The 22,848-nt window shown below is 48.7% G+C and overlaps 1 protein-coding gene across 1 annotated transcript in view; it reads right to left on the reverse strand.

Moving 5' to 3' along the window:
* Window positions 1-3,034: 3,034 nt before the first annotated feature.
* Window positions 3,035-22,848, reverse strand: part of NTPCR (nucleoside-triphosphatase, cancer-related) — a 48,091-nt gene continuing 28,277 nt past the window's right edge. Inside the window, exons 4-5 of the mRNA XM_044239355.1 lie at window positions 12,451-12,660; window positions 3,035-4,304 (exon numbers count right to left, since the gene is read on the reverse strand). Of these exons, the coding sequence (XP_044095290.1) occupies window positions 4,236-4,304; window positions 12,451-12,660 (279 nt within the window). The 3' untranslated portion in view covers window positions 3,035-4,235. The remainder of the gene's footprint in view (window positions 4,305-12,450; window positions 12,661-22,848) is intronic.

Below are 22,848 nucleotides of genomic sequence, written 5' to 3' on the forward strand. Positions count from 1 at the left end.
CATTATTGATTCTAAATTTTGCACTGTGCGTTGAGACCATCTGTCTGGCAAGTACTGTTCTAAAAATCACACGATGCTCCGGCTTCTCCTTGGCCGTCAAGTGGGCGATGCACAGACCCCTGTCTCCTGAGCCCCGTCAGCCCCCTCCTCTGCCTCAGGGTTTTGTCCAAATCATTATGCTCCAGGGACGTGGCACCTGCCACCAGCACGCCTGCACACGCACGTGTGCGCGCATGGGCGACCTTCCCAGACACCCCCTCATGAACTCCCAGAAAGACAGACAGGAGTCTGGCCAGTTCTATGTTTCCCGGGCCACCATCGCCCTCCCGCCCTGCACTTGACCAGAAGGCTGGGAGTGGAGTGAGCTGGGTGCATCAGGCCTGACCGTCAGGGGACAGTCTGTGCCTTTGAAAACTTGTCCATCCCTTCCCGCCTGCTTATTCAGAGGTAAAAAGAAATCATTTTTTAAATGTATGTGGTAAGTAGCTCGTGCAACGGTCTGCTCCAGGGGGAAGAGGGGAGGAGGATTTCGTAAACCCGTTCCCAGATCGGTTCTGCTCTGGCCCGTCCAGCCATGTTACCCCAGAGTCAGTCCATCACACTGCAGCACAGACATCCATCACGTGCGTTCCAAGACGAATTCTTCCTTCGAGTCCTGCCTCAGACCAAGTGTCTGCGAGGTGTCTGCGCCTGGCTGGAGGGCAGGCGTTTCAAGCTCGGCAATACATGTGAACTCCTGACGCCAGCCTGTCCCGGCCCCACACCCGTCTCTGACCGAGTGCACCTGCTCTCAGGGAGCGGCACCCACAGGGCTGGGTGTGCGTCAGCCCCTCCGCTAGGCCCGAGCCAGCCGGGCAAGCAGCCTGGGATGGTGCTCTTCCCCCTTTAGCCTTTACTACCAGCTGCGCGTGTGCAGCCGAGTCGGACATATCCGTGACTCCATCCTCTTCCGTCCCACAGACGGGGGCTTAAACAGCACTTACTGCTCACGGTGCTGGAGGCTGGCAAGTCTAAGGTGAACGCGCCAGCAGATTAGTCTGGTGAGGGTGTGCTTCCAGGTTCACAGATGGCCACTTCTTGCCATGACCTCCAGGGGCGGAAGGGAGAGAGTCGTCCGGGGTCTTTCATCAGGGCATTAATTCCCTTCCTGAGGGCTCCCTCATGACTGCAGCCCCTCCCAAAGCCCCACCTAACGCCACCACACCGGGCATCAGAGCCCAACACGAATTTGTGGGGGACACAAATACTCAGACCATAACAGTATCCTCTCTTAGGCTTCATTTCTTAGAAGACAGGGACAGCACTGGGTACTTTCACACACACGCCTGAGCATTCCATCTGCCAGAGGCATACAGGGATCATTTCAGGGACTCTGCACAGCGAGCACCCCGATATCTTCCAGCTGACGGCCGCTACAGCTGATCGCAGCTACACCTCAACGCCGAGATCGGGGGCACGGGATGCACGGAAAAGGACAGAAAACACCAACACAGTGGGAAGAACAAAAAGAACATGGGCGGGCGCCTGGGGGGGCTCAGTGGGTTAAGCCTCTGCCTTCAGCTCAGGTCATGATCCCAGGGTCCTGGGATCGAGTTCCATGTCAGGCTCTCTGCTCAGTGGGGAGCCTGCTTCCTCCTCTCTCTCTGCCTACTTGTGATCTCTGTCAAATAAATGGATAAAATCTTTAAAGAAAAAAAAAAAAGAGCCTGGGCTTTGGAGCCACAGGGACTTGGTTCAAACTCTCCATCTGTCACGAAAAGCATCTTTCTCTACCATTGAAGAGTGGGTACAGAAGCTCCTTGTCCCGCATGCATGCTGGGGGCCGCCCCGAGTCTGTTCTGCACGGTGGAGAGCTCTGACAAGCCTGCACCCCTGGAGGCCAATAAAGCCTCCCTCTGATGGGCTCCCTGCTGGCTCCACCTTCAGGGGTACACAGGTGACACTTCCCCAGCCTGTCCCCTTTCTCAGGTCACCTGAGGCCAAGGAGGGCTCCTCGGCACCATCGGGGCTGGATGAGAGTAGGTCTGATCCAGAGGCCGAGCTGCCAGACCACACCTGCGTGCAGTGCTCGCTCCTTCGGTCCCCGAGGGCCTGGCAGAAGTCACATCCGCCTGTCAGCACGAGCTCGGACTCCCTGAACAGCCCAACTGGGCGGGGACAGTGGGACAGAGGTGCCCCCTTCCCCACACTGGGCAAGGCACGCTTCATATGAGATTAGTTTGCAGTCTAGGAGGCCCTTCACATGTGAGCCCTCAAAGGCTTAGCAAATCTACACCAAGCTTCAGGAGGCTCCCTTAGTGGAAAGCGCTGAGGAAGGAATCCTGACCAGAGAGCCCGTCACGGGCTCCCAATCATCTTGGGTCAGAGACACAAATGCTCCCGGCACAGTGCGCCCAGCGCGCGGCTCACAGGACACACAAGTCTAGGCTCCACATGGCCAGATGGGGCCTCGGTGACAGATGGAGACACACCTGGCACGAATGCCAGCTGGACTGGAGCTAAGGCTAGTTGCTAAAATATCCTGGGAATTCATAGATCTTCACCCGAAATGACCTAAAAGCAATGTGCGGTTTATCACTGCAGTGACCACCAGCCACCAGCAAGGCAAGTCTTACCCCTCGGGGACTCTGGCGTTCCTACAGTTGCCCTGCTATGGGCTCAGCTGGAACTTTCCCCACCATGACTCTTGGTGTAGAGTTACGGGGCCCTCTCCAGGGGATCCCACAGGCGGCTGATGTCGGGTCCTCCCGTGCGGTGGCCCTGCCTTCCTTTGACGACACTCATCTCCTCCTTTTTCTGAAGGGAAACGGGGCACAGAAGAGTTTAAGGCCACATCGAAGTTGATGTGTCCGAAGTGGGGGCTCTGACCGGAACCCACAGGCCCAAGCCCGCGGGGCACTGCAGCTCTCAGCATCTCCAAGGACACCGTGCCCCTCCCACACCGGACTCCCATGTTTGCAACCACCGTGTTTTGTTTCTTTTTTTTTTTTTTTAACACCAAGGAAACGTTTTAATTAAACTACAGAAACAATGGTTATAGTACAGAATTTTCATGAGCAAAACGATACACCATGTTATAAGTACTTACAAAGTTACAAACCATTTTTGCTTCCTTAACATTTTCCATATTTTAAGTTCATACATGAAGATGATCAGATATACCATTTTGGGGGGAAGGGGGTAAAAAGGTGTATTTATCATCAGCTAGATGTGCTCACTGTATACTCTGTTATTTATATGCAAGGCCCGGGTGACTGGAAGTGCAGTAGTCAGGCATTTTAATAAACTGGACAGCCATTTGTTTCTGCACGACAAGGCATTTTTACACAGGAGCAATCAGGAGAAAACAGGAAACAGCCAAGCACTCTGCACTGCAACACGCCACCTTAACAGCTAACCAGCATTACTCAACTGCTACACAACTGTGCCTAGTGCACAAAAATACACAAGAGAAGAGATTAGAATTGTGTTTGGTAAACAATCCTTTCGAAAAATCAAGTCTTTTCACCTGAAAAGTCTTTATACAAATTTGGGTTCAGATTACCATTTAGATCTGAAGGTAAATAACATATACAAACAAATTTACACCGACTTTTGTAGGTTTTTAATTTTAAGGAATGAAGGCAATGTTGAGTCAATCTCTTGACAGCTTTAGGCTATGTGTAATGGCTGCACACGTTTTGTTTCTTTTTATTAAGCAATAAGCAATCACATGAACAATGAGATGCATGGGGAGGACCCCAAATGGCTTTTCTCTGAAGTAACCATTTTAAAAAAACAAACTAACTCTTATGCCTGGGGGCCGAAGCTGCCCCTGGAGAGGGGGTTAATTTTCACAACGGGCAAAACTGATTAGGTAGCGAACGTCCTTCTCCCTCTTCCCCGGAACACACTTACAAACTTCAATGGGGGTAAGTTCCATCTAATACTCTGAAAACCATTCCTCATTTCATAATTTGCCAAAATCGTATGGACAACTGCAAGAGGAAATAAACAGAAATCTTTCAGCAAAAACAAGCCACAGCAGACGGCTCACCTCGTCGGGCCAATCCAGCACTCAGGCTAATGTGAGCTTTTAAACATTTTATGGAAAACAGCTGTCGGGCTTTCTCTGGAAAAGCCCACAAGGTTTGGTAAGCCCGAAGGCGTAAATCTCTGACAGGCGGAGCACCCACCAGGCTCCGTGTGAACCAGCACATTCCTTCAAGCGCACAGCGCAGGGACGCGAACCGTCTTCACTTCCTGCCGCTCTGCACACACGTCACAATATCGGGCAAAAGATGGTTTCTGTTTTCCTTGGTGACCTGTGGGAAGAAGCAGGAGAGCAGGCTTCAGAGTCCTTTCTCTTCCTCAGTCCTCTGCGAGACCGTGTTCTCCGGGAAGAGCCCGAACAGCCCAGAGAGGGTGTGGCGAGTTTCAGGACTGAGGGAGGTGGCCCAGCTGGAGGGCGCTCTGCCGACAGGACAGGCCTGCCGGAACCCCAGCCCCAGCTTCTGCAAAGGGACAGCTCAGACCACGGAAGCAGGCTGGGTGCTTTTCACCACAAGTCCCTGCTGGGGCTTGGGAAGGATGATGGAAATGCAGAGGGGAAGCAGCCCCTCCGTGATCAGACCTGAACAGAAGGAAGTGCCTGAGTGAAGCCAGGAGAGCCGCCTACGAGGTGCCCACCAAGAACGGCCACAGTGCGGCCATGAGTCACACCCCGGATTCACAGAAGGCCCAAAGGCCAGTGATCTCATCCCTCCACGAACTCAGAAAAACCGAGTGTGGTGAGGCGCCGCTGGCACGGGTCAACTCCACAGGTGCAGGAAGGGGAAGCTAGGCCCGGGAAGCACCGGGACATCCCAGGATCTCAGAGGCAGCTGGGGGCGCAGTACACACTCGAACCTGGTCTCTGGACTCCGGGAGCACTCTCTGTAGTTCCCGCCCTTACGCAAAGTAACCAAGGGCCTATTCGAGCTCTACCCCGTGATCCGTTTTTACTCTTCTTTACTAGTGCAGTCCCAACGAGAACAAGGAAAGCGCTCAGACACCACCTGGAGCTTTGGATGGGGGGGTGGCTCCCCAAGTAAGGGCAGGGCCAACACTCCTGCCATCACCATGGCCTTCCTGATGGGCAGCCCTCCAACATTCACCCACTTAACACTGACGGGGCGTCAACTAGAAACTGAGCAAGGTGCCAGGGACAGAGGGAGGACTCCATGAGGAGCCTGAAGAGAAGAGCGGGACAGACAAGGCCAGTGAGAACACCGACGGTCAACGGTCCAGGACAGAAGGTCTGGAGAGGTGTATGGGAGCCAGGGCGGGCGGGGTGACGAAAGGCTTCCATGCGGGCTATGCCCAAAGGTCACCCAGACAGAGAAGGACCCAGGCAAAGAGCCATGCGAAGACGAGTGAGTGCATCTGTGAAGCCACGGGTCAGAGCTGCGGACCCTGAGAGGGGAGATGGGCCAGCCCACTGCGGACTGCATAGCCGCCACCGTGAGCCCGCCTGCCTGGCATAGGGCAGGTGCTAGATGACCGTCCCATGGGGAGAGGCACAGGGGCGTTATCCCCATGGCTCCCCCACATCCACTCGCCCTCCTCTAAGAGCGCTGGGACTTCTCCCAGGGAGACCACACAGTCTAGGAAACTAGCTCGTGGTCCCCATGTGTGGGCTGGGCCCTGGGGATCCGGAGCACCTGACTCCTGAAAGGGGCGAGCCCAGCAGCCAACAGCTGGGGCCGCCCCCCAGCCGTCTGTCCAAGGACGGGGTGCACCTGTCCTCACCCTGTCGCTCCCTGGCAGCTCTGGTCCCACTGAAATGAGGACCATCAGCTTTGCCTCCAGTTTGACGAGAAAACACCGCACAGCCCAGCAAGGCTCTTTGTTGCTGTGTTTGCTCAAATGAGCCAAAGTCCGTTTCTGCTGTTTGCATTCAAGGAAGCACGTGGATGTGAAGGGAGGAAAGGGGGAGACAGGTAAGCATCGGTGGTGGGAGCTCAGTGGGGTTGTTGCAGGGCTTGTGGCTTCAGCAACATAGAGCAGATGGGCCACTAGTTCCCTTTCCTGCACCCCAACCTCAGGAGGACACCAGGCTCTGCCCACAGGGTCTGGGAGTTCACTGTGTGCCTCAGAGGGAGGCCTCCCAGGTGAGGGGCATCTGAGGTCACTTCCCTTCTCAGCAGCTCCTCACTGCCTCCAGAAACTCAACATTTACGAAGGAGACGTGGAGCCGGCAGAGGGGTGCGATTTCACAGGTGTGGGGCTGCAGAGGTCATCAAGAGGAGCCCTGAGGAGCACTCACGAGCCACACAGGCACCATCCCGTGCTCCCGGGAAATGCCCCGTCCTCTCCATCGGCACCACGACCATCAGGTGGCAACTAGTCTCAGGACCCAACCTGAGGTGAGACACGCCCCCACCCTCTCACCAGGGGGCCAGTGAGCCCCTGCCCCACCGCTGGGAGCTGAGGGCTCCCGGCAGCGGCGGGGCATCCCGTACGCACAGATGCTCTCCAAGCCTTGGTTCCACAGAAAAAAATAACAACCGAGAAAGATATATTTTGGGAATGTTTTCATGTTAAAAATTAATGAATGCAAAACTACATTAGTATTTGGCTAACTCCCGGCCGCCACCACCTTTGATTTCCCTAAGACGATTTCTGAGAATTACAGCAGTTAGAGGTGTACTTGAAACTGTCGACAGTGTTCAGTTACAGACGCGCTTATACTCCAAAGCCAAGTTCTCGAACTCGAGAGCGAGCAGAGCACCACCTGGCCTGCCAGGGGCCCTTCTCTGCATGCACAACCCGTCTTGTAGTCAACCACCAAGGATCTGGTTCTGCAGAAAGTCCTTCCCGAGAGACTGGCCAGGACAGGGCACTGGGCGAGGAAGAGAACAAGGAAGGAAGCTGGTCTGCCCTCCCCTCCACACTGTGGCCTCCAGAGAATGATTGGAAGCCCAGGGAAAGCTGAGCCCCTGCCCAGTGCAGTGGCCCTCGGTGACTTGGTGACACATAGACCCTGACTTCCATGGGGACCAGGGAATTTCATTCATCCTGTGTCTGGCACACGGGGGTAAGGCGGTGGTAGCTCAGCAAATGTTTATTAAAATCTAAGCTTAACCAGTCTCTGAAAATATCTGAATATTATCTCTGAAATACAGCTGAGTGGTAAAAGACAGATTATGAAGACCCTGACCATCTCAAGCATCCAAGTTGCTCTGTGCTGTGTGCAGGGGCCACGGGAGGGCCTGAGAGTTCCCAGTCAACAAGCTGGGCATCAGGACATCAGAGAAGCTGTGACTCTCTGGACACAGGCATACGCAGGAAAAAAATGCCCCTAAGTGCCTATACACAACATGCAAGAAAGCAAAACAAAACCGCCTATTTTCCTTGAAACTATGGGAAGGACCTTGACAAATTCCTAATAAGCACAGGATTACAGAAAGAAATTTGACAATGCTTGTTGTAAGTTAACACATATCAAAAGTTATTACTAGCCTGTTTCATGCTGTCTTTATTTTATTAAACCTAAAAATAAGCGGATTCCTGAATCCAGTCCCTCTAGCTCTGTTTTTTCCACAAAGGTTAGTTTCCAAACCAAAAATTACTTTTGTGTTGTGTCAAGTAAGACTTTGCCTGACCCAAGTTTACGAAGATTTACTCCTGTATTTTCTTCTACGAGGCACAGAGTTTAGCAGAGTCTGCTTCTGGCCCTCTGCCCCTCCCTGCATGCATGCTCTCTCTCAGATAAATAAATTAATTAAAGAAAAAAAAAAGGAGCTGTAAAGTTTAGTTCTTACGTTTAGGCCTAGGATCTACTTTGAGTTAATTCTGGTGTACGATGTAAGGAACCAACTTTCCTCCTTTGCACGTGGATATCCAGTCTCCCAGCACCATTTATTAAAAAGCAATTCTTTCCTCATTAAGTTGTCCTGGCCCTCTTGCCGAAAATGAACTGATCTTAGATGTAAGGATTTATTTCCGGACTTTCACGCATATATGTGTCTAGCCTTTGGCCAGTCCTATACTATCACGATCGCTGTAGCTCTGTGGTCGCGGTAGCTCTGTGGGAAGTTCTGAAGTCAGAAGCATGAGTCTCTCAACAATGTTCTTTTCCAAGACCGTTTCAGTGGGGTCCTCTGCATGTCCGCATGCATTTTAGGATTCGCTTGCTTGTCAGCATCCACAAACACCCTGCTGGCTTTTGAAGCAGAGCTTAACAGACCCTCCCTCACTCCTGTTATGTACAGAAGTCCACAGAACCCGAGGACAGCATCGAATTCCTGGTGAGATAAAAATGCTTTATGCCTGGCTTGATGAAAATACCCATGGCAGGAATGAGCAAGGAGAGGTCTACGAATGCCCGAACTGGAAGGAAATCAGGACCCAGTTCTTGTTACTCTTGTGATCTTGCAATCCACAAATAAAAAGTAAAAGCATAAAAACTGCTTTATGGGAAAAAAAATAAGTATAAAGGGCTCTGAATTCACAGTGGAAGAGATTTTAGTTGTAGTAAAATTTTATAAAGTAGAAAATCCAAATAATTTCTAGCAATGAGATATTTTTAGCAAAATCATCTGAATCATCCCTATCACCAAAAGGGTTGTGCCAGAGCATAGGCCGTGCAGACGGACAGACAGAAGTCTGAGTCCCAGCTGTGCCACCTCCTAGCCGACGACCCTGGACACGCTGTGCAGCTTCTCATTGATAAAACACAGATTGCAGCTCTACCTCAGCAGGTACTGTGAGGTCTATGTGCCCCGGTGATCTCTTGGACCAAGCACAGCACCTCAGTCCAGGTGCTTAGTGCCTGGTGCCCACAGTGGCGTCTAAGTCAAGGCTCCAGGCTCCAGCTGTCCCTTCTGGGCCCTCAGCAGATAACGTTTGCCAGCATTTCCAGCAAGCAGATATTTCAAAGGAAATCAAATGAGACAAACTTTCTAAATGCCACTACGACAACAGAACTCGTGTCTGTATATGTGCGTGCACGTTTTCACACGTCTGTGCGTGCTCGTGATAGGAAGGGGCCAGCATGGGTATTTCATTTTGCTACAGAACCAGGGAAACAGTGCACACAGCTCTTTCTAGTCATCTTGATCCATGACGGGCTTTCTATCTTGTCTCTACAGCACTCACATAATTATACTCAGACAAACAAATGTGAAATAAACTGAAAACATTTTTCGGTGGCCCCACTTAGAGACTGGTAAACTCTACAAGACATTAGAAACAAAATTAACTAAACTTCTGAAATAGAAACATTTTCAGGAAGGGGACTGTCAATACCCATACCCGCACCATGATAATAGAAGCTCCTAAATTACCAAGACCATCTTCCAATGACATGAATGTTAGATCTTTTATTATAGTACCACAAGTCCCTGAGGCTTTTTTTTTTTTTTGGGTGGGTTTTTTCCCCCAAAGTCTGCTCTTTGTCAGGCAGTTTCTATTGTTCTACCTTCAACTTTACCGAATATTCCCTCTGTCCATCTCCATTCTCCTGAGGAGTCTTCCACAGACTTTCTCAATCAGTCACTGTATGTTATAGTTCTAAAGTTTTTCTTTGATTTTTATGTCTTCTATAGCTTTGCTAAAACTGAGACTTTCTATTTTCACTTGTTTCCAGCATGTTTGTAACTGATCACTGAAGCACTTTCGTCACGGCTGTTTCAGGATGCCCGCCCTGTAATTCCAACATCTCCGTCTCCTTGCTGCCGGCACGTGCTGATGTTTATTCTGTTCCAGTTGCTTGTCCTGGTGCCTGGTAGGACAGGCGATGTTCAGTTGTGTCTGCTGTGCTGTCCTCTGGCTGTGCTTCCCAGCCAGTGTGCCTTCTTCTTTCCACCCTCCAGGTCTCCTGATGTTTGCTTTATATATAATGTCCAAGGTTTTCAGCTCCACTTGAAAGGAGGGATAGGGAAAGGGTATCTATTCCAATTTACGTGGAACAGGAAGCGTTCAGAGGGGTTTTTCTGAAAAGGAGTGCTGTTTACCGATGCTATCAGTAAGTCTAGGCAACAGGAGTACCTCAGTGGAATCCTTTCCCTCTTGAGTTCAGTCCCATGACCACGTCCTAACATGCTCGGCTGTCAGCACTGGGAGGTGGCCCTCCCCATGCTACAGAACTTACTTCCTCACCTGCAATGTTCTTCCTTCTTTTCTCCACTTCCTCCTTAAAAACCCACCCAGGAACCATGTCCACCAGGCCACTTCTCCCCACAGAGTTCTCTATCTTCTCTGCTTCCGGATGTTGATGTCACATCACCTACGTCTCTCGAGGGAAGGGAACATGCTTCTGCGGTGCCTTGGACCAAGTGCTGGGTGCATGGGCTGCTCTCAGACAGGGTTCAGAGAACTTCCCTGCATATGAGAAAGGGACAGGACCAGGAAATAGATAATACCACCCCTGGACTTGCAATAAGAAGAATGAGATTCTTCATTTGTAAAAGGGGAAGAGAAAGCCCACACCAGCCTGAAAGGAACACAAAACAGATAAGAACAATGGGGCTTATAAGCCCCTATCTCTTACATAATTACCCCAAAGCTAGTCACTTATTTACACATCATTAGGAACAATGATTACCTTGCCTGGAGAATAATTTCCAGTCCTAAGAGAAAATGAGCTATTATCTTAAGATACACCATTTTTTCCTGGATATAGCAGCTACAGCCCCTCAATCCCATCTAGGACTTGGAGATGACACTGGTTTGCAGGGACCGCCAGTCTCCGGAGTTGAAGGGCAGCAACGCCCCATCTTCCAGCCTAGAAGCCGCCCAGCCTGAAGATGAATGGTCTTTCTTCCTCTCTCACTCTACTTCCACAGGAACTCTAGAATCACAACCAAAAACTCTAACCTGGAGGCCGTGTAAAGTAAGAGATGGCGTGAGCAACATGAAACTCTGAAGACAAGGGCTCCCCAGACTTCGGAGACGTCACTGAACACATGACTTTTCAGGGTTCTCAGCACCTTGGGCAGCTCCCTGTGGGGTCAGCACCTCCCTTCCCAAAGGCCTCCAGCCCAAGGGCTACATCACCCCAGTAGTTGTTTTCTTTGCCCTTGTCGATACACGCAGCAGCCGATTAGCTGACACCGGTGGGCCGAGCCCCTGTTAGACCGCGCGCTCCGGAGGGCACCGACCTGGTCACTCCCTGCCAGCATCACCACTTAGCACATGGTGCTGCTCACTTCCTACTGAGTAAACGAAGGGAGGCAGGCACGAAGTTTTCCAAGTCCGGCTGCTCAAACCCTAACATGGTTTACTGCCACAAGAGCACCCCAGGATATGCTGGTGATGACACATGGACGTCCCACAGGGCGGGCGAGCCACAGTGGTGGCATTTTAGCCAATGACATAAGGTGCTTGTGGTACCGGGTGGCTAGCGCTCACTCTCCGTGTCCAGGTGGAGGTGCCCAGCCAGCCCGACCTGCTCACGAGGCGCTTGTGGGCCTATGAGCTGTTACACTGGTAGCGGGGCGTGGCGACAGGCAGGGCTCAGCCAGGAATGTGGCTCTCTCCCTGACACAGATGGAGGGGCTCAGGACAAAACAACGAGCTAAGAAGGACCGGGAGAGACAAAGGGGAAAGGACATCATGTACGTGGGCCAAGTGCCAGCAGTGCTATCAGAGGCCCAGGTGCTGGCTCGGGACACGGCCACCAGCTGGCAGGACGGAGCCTGCCCTCACTCACACGTGCTCCACCACCGACGAGCACCCGGCAACCACACGAGGGCTTGTGAAAGCACACCGCTGGGCCCAGGCCTGGGGCCCCACTCGTGAGGTCAGGGCGGGCCTACAGCTCCGTGCGCCCCCTGGACCTGCGGGTGAGGCCTGGGCAGCTGCTCTGCCTCTATCACCTGGCCTGACGCGCTCTGCACTGGCTCTGCCCAGGAAGGCAGAGTGACTGAAGAAATGCGTTTTTCATTTAAGCGTAAGGAGTCACAGGTGGCTGATGGCTACCGCCCACTGCGGACGGGGCACTTCCACCCTCGCCGGCTGTTCTACTGCGCGGGTGCTGCTCTCCAGCAGCTGGCGGCTGTGTTCCACGCTGGGGCCACAGGGAACTGGGTTTTGTCATTGAGGACAGGCAAAAGTATGTTCTATAAATTCCTAGAACATCAGACTCACCTGGATCTAGCCTCTGAGGGGGGAAAATGGTAATTCAAAGCAAAGGTACATTTCAAAGCCTCCCCCATGTCTGAGGTCACCCGCTCCACTGTTTTTGTTTGTTTGTTTGTTTGTTTGTTTTAAGATTTTGACAGGCAGAGATCACAAGTAGGCAGAAAGGCAGACAGAGAGAGAGAGGAAGGGAAGCAGGCTCCCTGCTGAGCAGAGAGCCCGATGCAGGGCTCGATCCCAGGACCCTGAGATCATGACCTGAGCTGAAGGCAGTGGCTTAACCCACTGAGCCACCCAGGTGCCCCACCTACTCCATTTTTATAGGCACAGGGGACCAGCTGTACTCACACTGAACACCTGAACGTCGTTTCTGTTTCTGATTTCTTCCACGAGGGCCAGCGGTTTTCCTTTCGGTATTGGGATCGTGCCCAGGACGACAGTCCCTGGGGTGGCCAGTGTCTGACGAACAGCCTGGATGAAAGGCTGACTGAAGAGCTCCATTTTCCCGATCTCGTCGATGATGCACACTCTGTGCCCTGGGCCACTGCTGGAACCTGCCTGAAGATGACAAAGACACCCAAGTCATGTTTAATAAGCAAAGGGCCCCGGGGGCCTACTCCCCAGTCACTCACCAACTAAGCTTTGGAAGGCGGGAGACGACCTCTCAGTCTACAGGGGACTCGCTGGCAAACAGATCTGGGGGACCTCCCTCGGAAACTGCAGCAACCAGAAAATTCAGTTCCCCAAGCAACCCAGGTTCCTGGCAATTTTCACTCTTCTAGAACGGTTCCAGTAATAACCAAGCTTTGTATTTATATACACCCAGGAAATAAGCAGCACCCGCATGCCTCAGGTTTAAAAGAAATGAGACAGCAAGCCTGGGAGCCCTTATTAGTAACACTGGCCTCTTTTTGTGTGTGGTTCTGAGTTTCGGGAGCCTCCCTGTCTGGAGGAGGTAACCGCTGCACACAAATGCCTGTGTGGTTCACAGTGTGCACTGCAGGGCTCGTGGAGAGAACTGAATGGTAAAAGGAAAGGGGTTCCGTTTAGAAGAAAAACAAGTGAGGAGGACTGTGCCCTCTGAACTGCAGATTCCCTTTCTAACGACTTCATCCCTCTCCTTCCTTCCAAGCCCCTCTCGGAACAGGTGCGGCAGCCAGCCTCCAGGGGTCCCAGGGCCTCCCAGATCCTTTGGTTCCCACCCTTGCTCTGACCCCTCCTACAGTTCCAGGGCTGGTCTCTGTGATCAGCAGAATGGTGAAGGGATGGCATGTCCCCCTCTGAAATTAGGTAGAAAAGACCTCTGCATCCAGCTTGGTCTCAATCTCTCTCTCAGATCGTTTCCTCTGGAGAAGGCGAGCGCCACAGTGTAAGCACGCTCAGGAGGCACGTGGTAGGGAACCGAGGCCTCCTGACAACCGTGAGAGTGAGCTGGGAGGCGGAATGTCTCAGTCAAGCATGGGATGACTGTAACCTCATGACCGAGCCTGAGCCCGAACCACCTGGCTAAGCCCTTCCTGGACTCCTGACCCAGGAAAACCATGTTAGATAAAGTCCATGGTTTTAAACTCCTCAGTTCTGCAGCCATTTGCTCCATAACCACCAACCACTAACATCCATGCCCTCCCTGGAAAGCCTTCCCAGAGAAAGCTGACAGGACTCTGAATGGTCTTGCGGCAGTGGGGACACAAAAGAACACGTAACTCTTCAGTGAATGCTGAGTGACAACACATTTTATGGATCTTCGTATAAATGATGACTCTGAAAACTCTAAAGCTGATTTTTACTCCAGTTCTTAGATTCCATAAATAATGATGTCAGTTCATTCTCAGAATGTGTGGCTTAGTTCAACCAGATCTGTCTCCAACTGAGAATCCCGAAGTTAGAGTGTGGTGCGGCTGGTGGGGTGCACATGGCAGCGGTGAGGGACAGGGCTGAGGGGCAGGTCCTCAAGCCTGTAAGGGACACAGAGGGCTGTGGGTTCTATCCAATAGCCGAGGGATGCTAAGCCAGGGAGGGTCACGGGTTCTTCCCGAAAGGCTGCTAGCTGTGTGGCGTCAGGAACAAGCGGGGAATCTTTTGGAACAGATGATGTGAGACTGTGGGGTCCACTCTGAGGCAGTTCCTGAAGGGAAGCATTAGAACAGAGTCTGTCAAACTTTTATGTAAGGGGCACTCTTCTCATCTGCTGACTTAGTATCACACACCTATTTTCCCACTCACTTCACTAGCAGAAAGGCCAGGAAGGGGCCCACTGTAGTCATCCAAGAGCTGGTCTGTATACTTACTCAAACTTCTGTGTTTCTAATGTACTCATTTTTAACTTTCAATTGTATTCTGTGTATGTGGAGAGGGGTACACATGCACGCCCACACATATACACGCAGGCATGTACCCACGCACGCACACACACCCACACTTACAACGTTTCCCCTTCAGGGGCAGGACAAGGTCATATTCATCTTTTTCTTTCCCATGGAACTGAGTGATGCAAAGCTGAGCTGAGGCGCTAACGCACCCCACTGATGGGGTGTGAGGGAGGAGAGTTGAGCACCTATGGAACCAGTCACTGTCATTTCCAAATTTTTTCTTCAAAAATGAATGCCAAAATTGGGAGAAATTTAAAAAATGGTCAGGTACCAGCTCATCAGCATAAAAACAGATGATCCCACAAGAGCAATGAGCTCTGACCAAGGAGTATTCGGGGCATTCTGCTGCCTCCAGAAACTGGGACTAATAGTGGATGTCATCTTCTCACAGGGCACCATCCAGAAGCCAAACAGAACTCTATCTGGCACATAAAAATGATAGTTTGAAAGCAGTCAATTCAGACAAAGAGAAACCATATGAAGAATGTGTGTGATTGGTCCAAAACCTATGGGATCTGACAAAGGCAGTCCTAAGGGAGAAATACAAGGCCATCCAAGCCTCACTCAAAAATACTGAAAAATCCAGAATACAACAGTTGTCTTTACACCTTAAAGAACTGGAAAATCAACAACAAGTTAAGCTAACCCCATACACTAGAAGGGAAATAATCAAGATTAGAGCAGAGATCAATGAGATAGAAACTAGAGATACAGAACACGTCAACGAAACTAGAAGCTGGTTGTTTGAAAGAATCAGTAAGATCGATAAGCCAATTGCAAAAGTAATCCAAAACAAAAGTGAGAGGACCCAAATTAATAAAATAATGAATGAAAAGGGAGAGATCAAGACTAACACCAAGGAAATAGGAACAATCATCAGAAATTATTCTCAACAGTTATATGCCAATAAATCAAGCAACCTAGATGAAATGGATGCATTCCTGGAAATGTATAAATTTCCAAAACTGAATCAGGAAGAAACTGACAACCTGACTAGACCAATATCTGGTAACAAGATTTAAAGCAGTGATCAAAAACCTCCCAAAAAACAAGAGTCTGGGACCTGATGGATTCCCAGGGAAATTCTACCAAACACTTATAGAAAAAATAATACCTATCTTCCTGAAGCTGTTTGAAAAAACAGAATCAGAAGGAAAACTTCCAGACACTTTCTATGAAGCCTGCATTACCCTGATCCCCACACTAGGCAAAGACCCCACCAAAACAGAGAATTTCAGACCAATATCACTGATGAATATGGATGCCAAAATTCTCAACAAGATTCTATCTAATAGGATCCAACAGCACACTAAAAAGATTATCCACCGTGACCAGGAAGGATTTATCCCTGGTATGAAATCAGGGATGGTTCAACATTCGCAAATCAATCAGTGTGATAGAACAAATCAATAAGAGAAGAGAGAACCACATGGTCCTCTCAATTGATGCAGAAAAAGCATTTGACAAGATACAGCATTCGTTCCTGATTAAAACTCTTCAAAGTACAGGGATAGAGGGAACATTCCTCAACTTCATAAAATCTATCTATGAAAAACCCACAGCGAGTATCATCCTCAAGGGGAAAAGCTGACAGCCTTCCCACTGAGATCAGGAATACGGGAAGGATGCTCACTCTCACCACTCTTGTTCAACATAGTACTAGAAGTCCTAGCAACAGCAATCAGACAACAAAGAGAAATAAAAGGTATTCAAATTGGCAATGAAGAACTCAAACTCTCTCTCTTCGCAGATGACATGATAATTTATAGGGAAAACCCAAAAGACTCCACCCCCAAACTACTAGAACTCATACAGCAATTCAGTAAAGTGGCAGGATATGAAGTCAATGTACAGAAATCAGCTGCTTTCTTATACACTAAGAATGAAAATACAGAAAGGGAAATTAGAGAATCGATTGTTTACTATAGCACAAAAAACCATAAGATACCTAGGAATAAACCTATCCAAAGAGGTAAAGGATCTGTTCTCGAAGAGCTCAGAACACTCATGAAGAAAATCGAAGAAGACACAAAAAGATGGAAGACCATTCCATGCTCATGGATCGGAAGAATAAGCATTGTTAAAATGTCTATACTGCCTAAAGCAATCTATACTTTCAATGCCATTACCATCAAAATTCCACCGGCATTTTTCAAAGAGCTGGAACAAACAATCCTAGAATTGATATGGAAACAGAAGAGATCCTGGATTGTAAAGGAAATGTTGAAAAGGAAAAACAAAACTGGGGGCATCACGTTGCCTGATTTCAAGCTTTACTACAAAGCTGAGATCACCAAGACAGTATGATACTGGCACAAAAACAGACAAATAGACCAGTGGAACAGAATAGAGGGCCCAGATATGGACCCACAATTCTACGGTCAACTAATCCTCGACTAAGCAGGAAAAAATAAAACAGTGTTAAAAAGACAGTCCCTTCAATAAGTGGTGTTGGGAAAATTGGACAGCTATATATAGAAGAATGAAACTCGACCATTCTCTTTCATCATATGCAAAAGTAAACTCGAAATGGATAAAAGGCCTCAATGTGAGGCAGAAATCTATCAAAATTCTTGAGGAGAACATAGGCAGTACCCTCTTTGACATCGGCCACACCAACTTCTTTCAAGACATGTCTCCAAAAGCAAAGGAAACAAAAGCGAAAATGAACTTTTGGGAGTTCATCAAGATCAAAAGCTTCTGCACAGCAAAGGAAGCAGTCAACAAAACAAAGAGGCAACCCATGGAATGGGAGAAGATATTCACAAATGACACTACGGACAAAGTGATCTATAAAAAACTCCTCAAACTCAACACACACAAACAGATAATCATGTCAAAAAAAGGGCAGAAGACATGAACAGACACTTCTCTAATGAAGACATACAAATGGCCATCAGACACATGAAAAAATGTTCATCATCACTAGCCATCAGGGAGATTCAAATCAAAACCACACAGAGATACCACCGTACACCAGTTAGAATGGCCAAAATCAACAAGACAGTAAACAACATGTGTTGGAGAACATGTGGAGAAAGGGGAATCCTATTACACTGTTGGTGGGAATGCAAGTTGGTGCAACCACTTTGGAAAACGATGTGGAGATTCCTTAAGAAATTAAAAATAGAGCTACCCTATGACCCTGCAATTGCACAACTGGGTATTTACCACAAAGATACAGATGTAGTGAAAAGATGGACCATCTGTACCCCAATGTTTATAGCAGCAATGGACACAATCGCCAAACTGCAGAAAGAGCCAAGATACTCTTCAACAGACAAATGGATAAAGAAGATGTGGTTCATACACACTATGGAGTGTTATGCCTCCATCAGAAAGGATGAATACCCAACTTCTCTATCAACATGGATGGAACTGGAAGAGATTATGCTGAGTGAAGTAAGTCAGGCAGAGAGAGTCAATTATCATATGGTTTCACTTACTTGTGGAACATAAGGAATAACAGGGAGGACACTGGGAGAAGGAGAGAAGTGAGTTGGGGGAAATCAGAGGGGGAGATGAAGCCTGAGAGACTGTGGACTCTGGGAAACAAACTGAGAGTCTTGGAGGGGAGGGGGATGGGGAGTTGGGTGAGCCTGGTGGTGGGTATTAAGGAGGGCACATATTGGATGCAGCACTGGGTGTGGTGCATGAACAAAATCTTGGAACACTGAAAAGAAATAAAAATTTAAAAATTAAAATTAAAAAAAATCACATGTGTGTATGCCTGTGTATATGTATTATTTGGGTGTATGTATGTGGGGAGGTAGTGAACGCGGACATGTATGTAAATACACACGAGTAGATACAAACATAAAGCATGGCTCCAAAACCACCCTTCCTTGGAGTCTCTGCAACATTCACCCATGACCGCTCACCAACATTAAGCACCTGCACAAAGATGTCTGGACACACATGCACATGTTCTGTTCTACCAACTGGAAATGCTCACTTTAAAACATCAGTTTATATAAAATCCTCTCTGTCCAAAATTAGGGACTTCTATCATCCAGAAACTGTAGGAATCTCAAAAATAAGCCTGGGGTTTTTGATGAAAAATCTGTTATTGGTGCTCAAGTGAGAGGCAGATACCAGATGCCAAGCCACTGAGAAGCCTGTCCAGGCTGGTTTTTCTAAGTAACTCAGGACCATACATTCAAGAGTGAAATACAAGAGCCAGTATCAGGGCGCCTGGGTAGCTCAGTCAGTTGAGTGTCCAACTCTTGTCTTTGGCGCAGGTCATGGTCTCAGTGTTATGGGACTGAGCCCTGTGTCAGGCTCTGTGTGCAACAGGAAGTCTGCTTTCAATTCTCTTTCTCTCTCTGCCATACCCCTGCTCCTGCTCTCTCTCAAAAAAAAAAAAAAAAAAAGAAAAAGAAAAGTTAAATTAAATCTTAAAAACAAAATAATAAAGGACCACTATCATATTCAAAATTGTTTTTATAGAATGTCAAGCAACTGTAGAGGCAAACAAAAAACAAGCCAGTGAGCACATACCATGTTTACATTGTTCCACATTCTGAGTTAATAAAGACGCAGCCTTACAGCTCCAGGGCCCAGGTTTGAAAACGGTCAGGAACCCCCACAGTCCTCCCGGGTGCTGGTTGCGGGGAAGTCAGAAGGAGACCCTGGAGAGCCTGTACCTGAAGGGATGGAGTAAGGCGCTTGTGCAGCACCTTGGGCCGCCTTGGGCCGCAGGCGAATATCACTATGTGCACATCTGGGGTGCGGCCCTTCTCCCCTGCACCTCCTCTCTCTGCAGGGTACCAGGAGGCAGCGGGAGGGCACGAATCACGCACCACTCCTCAGCCAGGCCTATGGGTCACAGGACTATCCATTCACTTTCACAGTCTCGGAAAGGGAGAAACACTTGGGGCAAAGCAGATTTTACCTCTTCTGTTTGTTCTGAGGGAGAAGAGATTTCTTCAGGATATGGTCCTAAAACTGACCAGCCAGGGGTAAGGGAAGCTATGAATAATTTTATAGCTTTGCTTACACTCAGCTAGTTTGCTTTCTGAAAAGATTAAATCGATTTAGCGCAACAAAATATCTGTGTACCAATTATGCCAGAGACCTGAAAACTGTGACTTTTGTTTTTGTTTAATCTTCACATGTACTTTTAAGAACACAAAAGAAAAGGTAATTTCATTTAACCAAAGTGGTCAATTCATTTAACGGAAATACTGAACGGAGGCAATTTCATTTAACCAAAATACTGATCCAAGAAAAAGCTAATTAAAGTGGCTTTTGCCTTATTGTGAATTATTTACTTAATAAATATTTCTGGTGGTCTTAGGTTTTTTTTTTTAAGAATCAGACACATGGACCAGCTTCTGAGCTGGCCTGTCTAGGACAAAAGGTATCAAAAGTCATGGGAAACAACTGGGGAGCATCCACCAGAAGTCTGGCAGCAGAACTAGGGCCCTTCCCCGCAAATCCACTGGTTCTGGGAGGCCAGGAAAGCACGTGGTGAGAACAGCAGCTGCCGCCAAGCCCACAACTGCTCAACGTCTGAAGTTAGGAACTAAAAGTGAAGGGCTCCAATTAGACCTCTCCGTGTGCTTATTCCAAGCCTGAAGTTTCAGATCCCCTTAGCAGTCTGGTGGCATGTGGACCTCGTGTCCTCAGGGATGAAGGCACCGGCTGGTAGCCAGGGTGAGCTGTCTAGACGGCCTGCTGTGCCCTGCAGCCCAGCCCTTCTCCTCTTGGGCGTGCTCTGGGCAGGAGCGGTGCCCACCCAAATGCCAGAGATTCCTACCCCAGGGTCCAGCAGACCAGGGCTGAGGCTCCGCCCGGATGTCCTAACTGGCCTCCCTGGGGCTCACCCACGTGAGCACCCAATTGTAGAGCACCAGACGGCACCGATGCTATCTTGCAGGCTACGATAACTATCCCAGGACTGAAACAGCATCTGCTGGCTGATAGTCAGCCCTGTGCATGGAGAACCCACTACCCCTTGTGATCCCAGCACCTTGGGACCAGCCTGGACATCTGAGCTTGGGGGTCTCTGTGACAGACCTACGGCTTGCTCTGGCCCCCAGGGGGCTTTGTGGCAAACTGCTAATGTGAGGCTCCTCCTAAGGTTCTCCTAACCATCACCTTGCTCACCTTCTCGAGAGAGATAAGTACACCTGTCCCTATCCGCACCCCCTAGCTGCCCGGGACACACACGCTTTACTAACAATGTTGCTTTCAGTCCTAATAACTCCACCCCGCAGCTATCTGCCTGGTTTACAGAGGAGGAGCACAGCGGATTCAGACAAAGTCACTGAGCCCCCCAAGTGAGAGCTCTGAGTCAAAGCCAAGATCACCTGATGCCAGAGCTCCCTTCCATCCCCACGTGGGATACCACCTGCGCATTGTCAGGCCGAGGAAGGAACGAAAGGGAAGGAAAGGATCCAAGACGCTAAAAGAAAGAAATGAAGGAATTCATTACAGGACAGGAAGTCCTGTAAGGACTTTTCTCTCCAATGAGAAGCAGGAGCACTTCAGTTTCTAGGGGCTATGGAGGCAGAGCCACAAATACCCTCATCTGTTTCTGGAGGAACCACATTACTTTTAATTTCTCAAAAAGGATGAAACAGTTGGGGTAGCAGAACAATTCATGTCATCGACATCATTTTATCCAGGACAGAGCATGGCCTGCTTTAGTAGGCAGATGTGATGTCCCCCCACCCAACCCCACCACAGGAGCAGGCCTCCCTCCTTTACACACAGCGAGACGGGACCAGGCACCCCCAGAGGTGCTCACTCCTGCCACTTCCTTATCGGCTAACAGTGTTAACAGTAGCTGCGCTTATAATAATTCCTCTAACTGAGTAAAAATCTCATTCAGTATTTAAACTTTTTTTTTTCTTGAAGATCTTTTTATTTATTTGACAGAGATCACAAGTAGGCAGAGAGGCAGGCAGAGAGAGAGAGAAGCAGGCTCCCCGCCGAGTGGACAGCCTGATGCGGGGCTTAATCCTAGAACCTTGAGATCATGACCCGAGCCAAAGGCAGAGGCTTTAACCCACTGAGCCACTCAGGCACCCCTAAACTTTTCATTCAAGTTATTTTTAAGGTCTGATACCCTTTTATTACATACTGCTCAGAAGAGAGAAGGTTGAATGTTTTAGCTACAGGAAAACAGTGATGACTTCTTGTCTAACTAACAAGGAGGCTGGAGAGAAATACACAGGCACAGCTCTGATGAGGAAAAATCAACCATTACGGCTCTTGTGGTTCGCCTTTCCGATGCACAGCAATCCTACTCTTAGCTACCACTCACCCTGTTCCAGGAAGTATTCCAAAAGACAGTAGTTAAACTGGCTTTCCAGATAAAGCCTCCGTGAAAAGTATTACTTTCAGATAATCTAAGAAAGCTAAAAATGAAGGAGAACCAGGAGAATTTTCATGACAAGGATGTCCATGGTCTTAAAGTGTCTCCCCACTCATTGCTTATGAATTTCAAAGGAAAGAAGAGTAAATGCACAGTGGGGACACGACAATTCTTCACTCAGGTAATCCAAACAAACATCAGCAAACAGAGTGCCTCTGGATGAGACGCCCGAGAAACGTGTGTCACGGCTTATGTAGCATTCTGACTGAAGTTACTGCAAACAAGCAGAAAAACTCTCAAAAGGAAAGTCCCATTAGAGTAGAACTGTATTCCTCAAAATTGTCAAGGTCACAAAGGACAAAGGATGATTAAGGAAATGTTCCAGATTGAAGGAGGCTGTGGAGATATGGCAGCTACACCCAACACTTGACCCTGAGCCTGCTACAAGGGACATCATCCAGTCAACTGACAAAACAGGCCTGGGAATGGAAGATTATTAGTATTTCTTTTTTTTTTTTTTTTTTTAGATTGTATTTATTTATTTGAGAGAGAGAGAGCAGCATCAGAGGGAGAAGCAGACTCCCCACTGAGCAGGGACCCAGCCATGGGACTCAATCCCAGGACCTTGGGATCATGACCTGAGCCGAAGACAGACGCTTAACTGACTGAGCCACCCAGGTGCCCCCATTAGTATTTTCTTGGTGTAAAAATGTACTGAGGCTGAGAACTGTACCAATTACATAAGAGCATATGCTTATTCTTTGGAAAAATATACTGAACTTTAGATATAAATATACTGAATATATTTTACTTACATAAATATATTTATATTTTATATAAATATATGTTTAATATATACACTTATGTTTATAAATAACTGAATATAAATATTCAGTATGTATATAAATATACTGAAAAATATACTGAATAAAACCCCAGTGACTGCAATATACTCAAATGGTTCCTTCTTTAAACTGGTATGTTGTTACAAACAGACACACACGTGCACGCGCGGAGAGAGAGGATGGACAAACAACAGGGAGAGGATGGACA

Source organism: Neovison vison, chromosome 2 (genome assembly GCF_020171115.1).
Source record: "Neovison vison isolate M4711 chromosome 2, ASM_NN_V1, whole genome shotgun sequence".
In the NCBI taxonomy this organism is placed as follows: Eukaryota; Metazoa; Chordata; class Mammalia; order Carnivora; family Mustelidae; genus Neogale; species Neogale vison.